The following is a 9,272-nucleotide window of genomic DNA, read 5'->3' as shown; positions in this document are numbered from 1 at the left end:
AATAATATTTTGGCTTCCCTTACACTGAAATCCTATGACTCCAACAGACAATCAACAACAAAACCATGTGATTGAGAACAGCATTAGCTGGCTGCTGATAAATCTTCCTCTGCAAGGCACATATGTAAGTAACCACACCCCATTTAGTTACAAGGGAAATAGGGGTTTTTTTAGGCAGTAAGGTTTCTCTACTACCATATATAATCATCCAAGTAAGTTTTTGAAAACTAGAAAACAGCCCAAATCTTCTTAATCCAGGAATAAAAGATTCACTAGTAGTTTCAAATGAGGAACACTCATAATTCCTGGGAAAAAATCCTTAGGTAATTTGTATTTGAAAGTAATTTTCAAAGGTATCTGTTTGGAAAGCCATAATCTCCTGTCATACTCCTGCTTGATACAAAGATATTTAAATGTGAGCCTCAACTTCATTTGTTAAACTAACAAGTTGCAGATGATGCCAGAAGAAAGGAAAGGAGGGAGGAATTTCTTTGTTTCTAGCACTGGTGTCTTCACAATTCTTCTATGTGTTTAACCTTCATATCATTTAATATGATTTAGAAGCCCAGATTTGAATTACAACAGATTAATGGCCTAATCTGAGGAGAAAAAACAAAAAGCACTACCTTTGGCCAGCAATTTGTGATACTCTCAATTGTTTAAGGACTAAGCACTAAGGGACTGTTGGATCTGAGAAACCTGTTAGGATAATGTGTTTCAGGCACAATATACATTCAAAGAGCTTGAGATCTACAGTAGCAGGTTCCAAAAGCAAACTCATAATGTGAGAAGCTGTTAGAATATGCAAACCGACAGGATCATCTGAATTTCTTAGTAGTATGTATTATACTCTGAAAAAGAAATTAAAAAAGCAACCTTCTACTCCCAGTTTACAAAACATGCACAGTTGGGTCATTTGTTTATTTATTTTTAAAGTTTCAAATGCTTTTTTTCTACACAATGACACTTTTTATACATAATAATGAGACAATATCAATCTTAAGTTTTGATTTGTATCACTCAGTATCAAAAGAATACCTGTAACATTTAAAAAGTTACATTTACAAACGTGGCACATTGAATAAGATTTATTAAAGGTTTAGTAGTGACAACTATACAATGTCTAGAAAAATACCATGTTAATTTTAAAAGAAGCAGTATGAAATTTTATTATACAGTAAAAAGTCAGTGTTAGATGTCTCTAAAGATGGCATTATTATAAATAATCATTTGATCTCAGTTTGTAGTGTGTCAATTCTAACAGAAATGTTCAAAAATGCCTCACCCCTCTTCCAAGCTTTTATCAAAAGTGAATAATCCTCAAGATATTTTATATTACAGAATTCATTTTAACAAAATATTTACTGCAAAGTCCGTGATCGCCAGGATATAAGGCTAAAATACGTATTTCCAGCATAGCAGGAGGTAACCACGAAGGCAAAGAACTGTAGAGAAAGGAGGAAAAATATATCAGAAAAAAAATAAATTTGACAGCACTGTCATTTCTAAGGAAAAAAAATTAGTTATGGGATTTGGAACAAGGAAAATAGCAGGCTGACCAAAATGGCACATGCTCACCTCCTTGTACTTGTGTGGCCATCACACTCAACACTGTGTAAATAAGCTTATATTATGCAAAGAAATATGGGCCTATAAGCAGACAAAACATGACATATTTCAACTTTTTTAATAAACTCTACATTACACTGCCTCAGTATGGATCTTATAGACTGGACTGCCACCACTCCTATATTTGCTGCTTTTAAAACCTGAGGGATAGTTCATGGGACAGTGCAAGCTCAAGCTGACACTCCTGTCCTGCTATGTTCCAGGAATTCCTTACAGCCCACCTGTACCTCAGTATGGCACATTGTGCATCAAACTAGGTTTGTTTACAGAGAAAAACTTGGATTCAAGTTCTGGTCCTGACATGTTCTCAAAGAGCACTGCTGATTAGGTTGCCAATTCCAGAGGTCCTCCACTGATGAATAAAGGTATTCCTCAGTGCAAATAACAGTGACAGCAACCACATTGTCATATTACTACTTTGTCAGAAACTGGTAACAGAATAAGCCTTCTATAGCAGCTAGATTTATTTTATGTTTCTAGATTAAAACTACACAGTATCAGTGGTGTTGCTTCTGCAGCCTTTCCAGCACAGACACACAGGAACCAAAGAGCAGCTGTGAACTATTTCAGTTGTACTAATAAAGTTCAACTCAGCGCCAGTGCTTAAGTTCCTGTTAATCACTGCATGTTGTTCAAAACAGATAATGTTCAGTATGGTCTTAATGATAATACCAGAATGTTTTGTGCTGGTAACTGAACCAAATAAAGCTGTCACTGCAAATAGGATTAACACCACTATTCTAAGAGGTGAGCAATGACAGGACAAGAAGGAACAAACGCAAGTTACAAGATGGGAAAGTTAAATTAGAAATTAGGAAAAAAAAAAAAAAAGTCCCAGTGTGAATAATCAAGCATGGCAACTGAGGCCCAGAGGCATTGTGGAATAGCCATCCTTGGAAATACTCAAAGCTGAAGTGGACAAGGCCCTGGTAGCCTGATATGAGCTAGCCCTTCTTTAGGAGGGGAAAGAGTTGGAGCAGATGACGTCTAGAAGTCCCTTCTAGACTAAAAATATTATATGATTCTACAATTTTTCCTTGCTTATATGCCATCATTGGCCTGGGTAGAAACTGCAGCTCTAAGAGAAGGGCACTACTAAGCATGCATCCAGGCAGTAAATCTAAACCTTTCAACACAGGGCTCTTGGTGAGTCTTGTCTAAAGGAAATTTACTCTGTGGCATGAAAAACAGTAATGATGATGTAAAATCCTATTACAATAGAAAACTGTAGCATTCTTCTTTTCCAATTATTTTGTTTCTTATTAAGTAAAAGCTCCATCTAAAATCTTCCTAAAAGAATGACTGTTGGGGATAGATGATTTGCTAAATTCTTTATCCATTAAACCCTTAATGGGTTTGGAAAGGAAGAATCTACATTTAATAGTTTATTTAGACACTGCATTAGATAAACATTATTAGAAGGTATTAGAAGAGAATCCAAACATCCCATGAGACACTGAGCATTCATGCACTTTGCATAAAACCTGAATCAGCATGGAAGCCTGTCTAGCAGCAAGCAAGCTCCTGTCAAGTGCAGTGGCTGAGTAACAGATCAATAGTTACAAACTGCCACGGGGAGAAGACCCTGAATACCACAGAAATGACAGGGGCATAGTCATCCAATTCCCAAGACAAAAACAGAGCAGGTGTTCAAGTTCCTGTGTTCATGACCATATACAATAATCTTCATACAGGATTTGTGAATAGTCTGGAGGACAACTACAGAAGCATGAACAGTCAGCAAAGTAGCCATAATTTAGAATTACTGTATACAATTGAATTTGACTACTGTTACCACAACATGCAGAAAGTTCTTTTACAACTCCCTTAACTTAGCTAGTGAATGCATTCACCTACTCAGAAGTGACAAGGCTCTTTTTTTGTTCTTTTTTTTTTTTGCTGTTGTTGTTGCTTTTTAAAGTTATTTTTCATCCATTTTGACTGTCTGTTTTGGATTTCTAAATCTCAGTAGTAATATAGTAATGTCAGACTAATTAATGATTTGCATCCACTTTAAAACTCTGGGAAATTACCAGACTTTTCAGGCATTGCCCACGCAACTCAAAAGACTAATCAAAAGCTGAGGCTGTAATAGAAATATCACTCCAGAAACAGCAACAGCACTTCAGGGCCTTCCCTAAGGTGCTGTGTATATGGCTCAGCCTACAGAAAGCTGAATGCATCTTATCTACCCACATGCATGCAAAGTTAGCTGAGTTAGTTTAAACTGCTTCTGAAGTTGTCCAAATGCATTGAGGTGAGTTGGTGCTCACACAAACTTTGTCTACTCTGACATGCAGGCTCTAACCTCTAACCAGAGAGTTAGTAATAAATAGGGGTGGGGAGGGGAAAATCAGTGTGATCTTAAAAACATTGCTACCTTTTCTGATGTGACTATCATCTCCTGATGGAAATTCTAGTCACCTTCAAAAACCATGAACTAAATTACAGCTACATACTGTGGTTTTGTGTGTGACCTTCTACATCACTCTGCAGCTTTTCAAAATCCAGAACACATGCAACTTCAACCCACACTTCCAGTGAGTCTTTATTTGATATAACTTTATTGGACACAGAATTGATTTAAACAAAACCCAAACTCACAGAAGAAGCTGCCCAGCTGTTGTAATTGTGACTGTCCAGATCTTTGGTAACTGAAGATGCATCTACAATGGCAGCAATGAGGTACAAAACAAAGGCACTTCCATTAAAACACAGACCCTGTTGAAAAACCAAACATAAGTCATTAATATGCACATGCATTTGTTTTCCAACATTACAAATCTCTCCTCTGAAATACACTGAACATATGCAATGTACACTAGAAAAGTGATTCTTAGCTATTTTTACCTTCTTCCAGGTTTCTATCTGTAAGATTAAAATTTAGCTGCTTTGAAGATCCATAAACATTAAACCACATTTTGGACAAACTGTTATCTCCATCGCACTAAATCCAGAAAAGTCTTAAAGCTGGTGTGCTGTGATCTTCCAAAAGTGAAAATAAGAACACAGTTTGGCTATCACAAACTAAGGGTTAGGCAGTAAGAATATACCATTACACAAAAAACCCAAAAGCCAACCAAACAAAAACCCCAAGCCAAAATAAAACTGCACTTTATTTACATTTTTAATCTACACAAAGATACATTGTAGGAGTCAATAAGGGATGGCGTATGAAGACTATTTATAAAGCTACCAAAGCTTTGTTTTCTCCACTTCTGAAGGCGATAAAGAAGGTGAATTTTTTTTTCTTAGTTGTATTCTTCCACCTTTCAGTACCTTTCCCTTCTACCTCTTTTTGAGACGAGAAACAAACAGGTAAAACCAAGGAGAACAATCTGAATGGACTACATAGGTGATCGAGACCCCTCCATGGCAGATGTTGGGTTTTCTCTTCCAAGGAGTAAAGTTAATGTCTCAGGGTACTTGTGTTCATTACTAAGAAAGAAATAAAGCACATAACATTGATCTTGCATAACACTTCAGAGAACAAACAAAAAGTTTGTTTGGTTTTTATATGTGAGAAAGAACAGGAAAGGAAGAGAGAACAGAAGTCTAAGAAGATGAAAGAGAAAAATGTATGAGGGTTTTTTTTAAAGTACATAATTTTAATACTTTGTCCTTTACTTACTCCCTACTTGGTCATGGTTGTAGGAAGCTCATTCTTAAAAAAAAAAAAAAAATTCCCCCCAAATCCTACCCTACTACTTTGTCTAAGGCATATGAATTTGACCATAAAATATACTTTGACTTCACTGTTGCCATGTGTAAGTGAAATACCGGTGATAGGTTTTACATCTAGTTACAACTGCAAGAATTGGAAGCTCAATATAGACCCAGTCCTAATTTTGTACATAATCATCTCCCTTCAGCTTCTGGCCCCATGTTTGCACGCCAGAGTGTCACACGATCTTATTGCTCCAGTTGTCTAAATGTCGCCATACTGATGTATCTTCAACTTACTAATGCCATGCTGTGACCCAGTGGACTATTTAATTCACTATTTAATTCACTAGTCACCAACTCTGGCAGAATCCGAAAAAGAGCTGCAGCTCAAGATGAGAAGGAACAGAGGTAAAGAGCCCCTTAAACACCCTTCTGCAGGAAACTGTGGGCAGTGCCTCAGCACGCAGATGGAGTCCAAGGCCAAGCACCTGAGGTTTGATTCACACACTTAAAAATGGGTGGGGTTTATCTCACCTATATCAGATGGTCTAATAAAAGGTATTAGCTCTATCCACAGATCTCACCTCTCGTATTATCTGGGCATTACAGCAATAAAATATCAAACTGTCAATTTTAGGAGAAGATGCCAGCAATTGGCAGATTCAGGTGAACTTCTGCAAAGCACTGATTTGGAAACTCTAAATTTGACTACCTAGAGTATTTGTTGTTATTTTCAGATTTCCCATTCCAAAAAGACTCAATTACCCTGGAAAGCTACAAATCCCTGCAATATCTTGTCATGTAGAAAAGAAAAAAGAACATAATTTCTGAGAAGTGCTGCTCTGGGAAATAACACTGTTGGGGAAGACGGAATGCAATGAAAGCTGATTGGGCCTTTACTGCCAATATATTACTCAAACCAAATGGTTCATGCAAAATTACCATCTGCTTCTTAAATTCAAATTTACCAGATTTTAAAAGCTTCCATTGATTGTTTTAGCAAAGAACTTGCAGTATTAAGGAGAGTCAGTTTTGAAGTACATCCTTTGGGTTAATTTGCAGTAAAAGTAACTGCATCTTAAGCAATTTGGTAATGTGCTTAACCTGCAAAAAGTGAAATTTATGACAGAGAAATCCAGATGTAATTTTGGATACTGCATACAATAGGAACAGTTTGAGCTAACGGTCGCCTAAGGAGGCACAGCAATAACTAGCAGATACTGAAATTCAGGATATTTCAGAGAATAGGGTGAATGTGGGTGTAAACTCACTCAAAAAGGTGTGTGTCATGCTCTTTTGAATGAAGACATAACCAACACCTCTCTGAAAAGAAACTCAACATTCCTCTTGGCCAGACAGGAGCAACAGAGGACCAACTCAAAGGCTGTTCCCAACAGCTCTTTTAATACCTTAGGGCAAGACAAGTTGGAATGCAAGTATCTTTTATTTATTTTGCATTTATTTTCTCTTTATTTTACCCTTTAATATAAAAGGAGTCTACCTTTTGGACCTACATTTTATGTGTGGATCACATAATATGTGATCTTATCTACAATATGTTTGGAACTCAGAGCAAGAAATACACTCAATATGAAGCAGAAACAAATCAAATACTCCAGCTTGTCTTCCACATAGATCAGGGTCAACTCATTTATGTGCAGTTGTCTAATAATAGGGTTCAACTGATGAAAGAGGGATAATGACCAAAGCTTTATTCAAATGGATACAAAGATGTTTTCCCTTTGAATGTACTTTACTTACATCTAATGCAATGGGAACCCCCCCCCACACACACCTTTAAATGTACCCAGACACATTACTGCTGTAATTGAAATAATCCAGCATTCCTATAGCAGTGTTACAGCCTTAATGGTAATTGCTGGTCATGAAACTTGAAAACAGAAAAGCCATCTGAACATAATCCTGGTTTTTCTTATTAGTAATTGCTATAGCTGGCTATTTATTACAGCAGCAAATGGGAATACTAAGAGAGTATTCTAGTATTCAATTTTAGTCATGTACACAATATAGCTGATAACAAGCTGTTAGCAACACAGAAGTCAAATACATTTCATCATAAAAACAACAGAATTGTAGTCAGTAATCTCTAGCTAGTAAAAACCAACCAAATAAATAAATAAATAAGAACAGAACAGTCTCTTATTATATCTGACAAATGTAAAGCTAAGATTTATAGCAATTCTTGGATGGGTCACAAATGGCCAGCTGGCTGAGATGACAATGACTTTTAGGATCTGTTATCCTGAAGATCAGCCTGTTATGCAAATGATGTAAAAATATACTGTTGAGAGTTAGAGCTAGCCAGGTTTGTTCAAACCATAAAAACTGGATCTGAATTTTAAGTGCCTGTGAAATTTTTCTGTAATTACATTAGCTGTTTATCTGATCTACTTTAAGTCTTGAGCTAAAAGCAAAGGATTATGTGTTACATATTTTACATGTATATAACTCTAACTTTCAGGACCCTTTTCACAGTAGACTACATATGGATTGTCAGACTGTTGCTACCTCTGAACCACCTTTGCTTTTACTTTAGCAGAGGAAGACTCATGTTTTGAGAGCTCAGGTCCCAGTTCTAATTCAAAGTGTTGATTCCAGTAGGGATTTCTGCTTTTTAAGCCATATGGCTGGGTCTGTTAGCTCAGATGCAGCAATAGACTCATTTTTCATGGGATGTAACCACTACAAAGAGAAAAAGAGGTCACTGTGCATGAGTATTAGTCACATGCACATTACTAAAAATCAAGTCACTACATCAACCACTGAACAAAATGGTGAAATATCATAGGAAAAGTGTTTTAAAAGTGTCTGGGTATAATGAAGGTTAAACACCGCAGGTACACAGCCACCCAGTAATTAGGGAAAAATCTGCAAAGAGCACAAGTACAGTTAGTTAACTATACCCATAGAATGCACCAATATTTTATTCTATTCATAACCCAGCAAACCCGAAACAACAAAGAATGGGTATATTTACCACCATGGTCCATGGCACCTGGGGGATCCTGGTGTAGGTCATTGTCATGTAGATGATCAGAAAGAAGACAGTGAGAACCCAGTAAAACACAGCTACAAACATCACCCAGCCGAAGGCTGGATATAGAAAGTATTCTGTTCCAGCAATCAGGGTCCACACCAGCAGCCCCAATACCTGCAAAAGTTATGGAGAAGAAAGAAAACTGTTAGGCATCTTAGACCTCATACATTTGTTCTAGGTCGAGGAGTGACACCACTGCAATTCACATAACCGTTTGATGAGCTGAGTTGGGATGCTACACTGACAGAATACTAATCTAAAAAAGAAGAACACATAAAACTTCTTTTATTGTGGCAGGGTGTCACAAAGGAAAAGGCATCTAATCTGTTTATCTACAGAATAAAACCCACAGAATATTCTGAGTTGGAAGGCACCCACAATTCTTGAGTGAACAGCTCATATGGGGATCAAACCCACCACCTTGGTGTTATTAGCACCATGCTCTAACCCACTGAGCTAATCTCGGGGATTTAGCTCACCCCTAACTATTATGGAACCATATTTGCAATGGTTTTACAGCTAGCTCTCAAAAGAATTGCTTATTATAGCCTGCTAGCTGATGTGCATGAAGGTAAACACTACTATTTCAGTGTCAGCAAAGTCTCGATAGAAACAAAAGAATCCCTGTAAAGTCCACTGGGATCTTCAGGTTCTATCTGGCACAGACATGGGTAACTCCTTAGTTGAAGTCCAGTTCCAAAAGGTCCACATCCGCTCTGTTGAGTGGCAGGCACCACAGACACAAACCAACTCCTAGGATGTTACTATAAAAGGTAGAAGTAAAATATCAACACCTCTATAACATGTAACCATAACTCCAGCAGAGCAAGTCAGGTCAGGAATGTCATTGTATTCCACAGTTCTTAAAACATCTCCCAGGCGACCTGACCCTAAGTAGTAGACAAGAACCCATATTCAA

General features: G+C 37.2%; 1 protein-coding gene across 1 annotated transcript in view; it reads right to left on the bottom strand.

Annotated features, from left to right (window-relative positions):
- Window positions 1-903: 903 nt before the first annotated feature.
- CMTM8 (CKLF like MARVEL transmembrane domain containing 8) overlaps window positions 904-9,272 on the bottom strand; it is a 35,634-nt gene continuing 27,265 nt past the window's right edge. Inside the window, exons 2-4 of the mRNA XM_027639390.1 lie at window positions 8,294-8,467; window positions 4,234-4,350; window positions 904-1,445 (exon numbers count right to left, since the gene is read on the bottom strand). Coding sequence (XP_027495191.1) covers window positions 1,362-1,445; window positions 4,234-4,350; window positions 8,294-8,467 — 375 coding nt within the window. The 3' untranslated portion in view covers window positions 904-1,361. The remainder of the gene's footprint in view (window positions 1,446-4,233; window positions 4,351-8,293; window positions 8,468-9,272) is intronic.

The sequence above is a fragment of the Corapipo altera genome, unplaced genomic scaffold (genome assembly GCF_003945725.1).
Source record: "Corapipo altera isolate COAL_440 unplaced genomic scaffold, ASM394572v1 44, whole genome shotgun sequence".
Classification (NCBI taxonomy): Eukaryota; Metazoa; Chordata; class Aves; order Passeriformes; family Pipridae; genus Corapipo; species Corapipo altera.
This window is presented reverse-complemented; position numbering and strand designations above follow the sequence as displayed.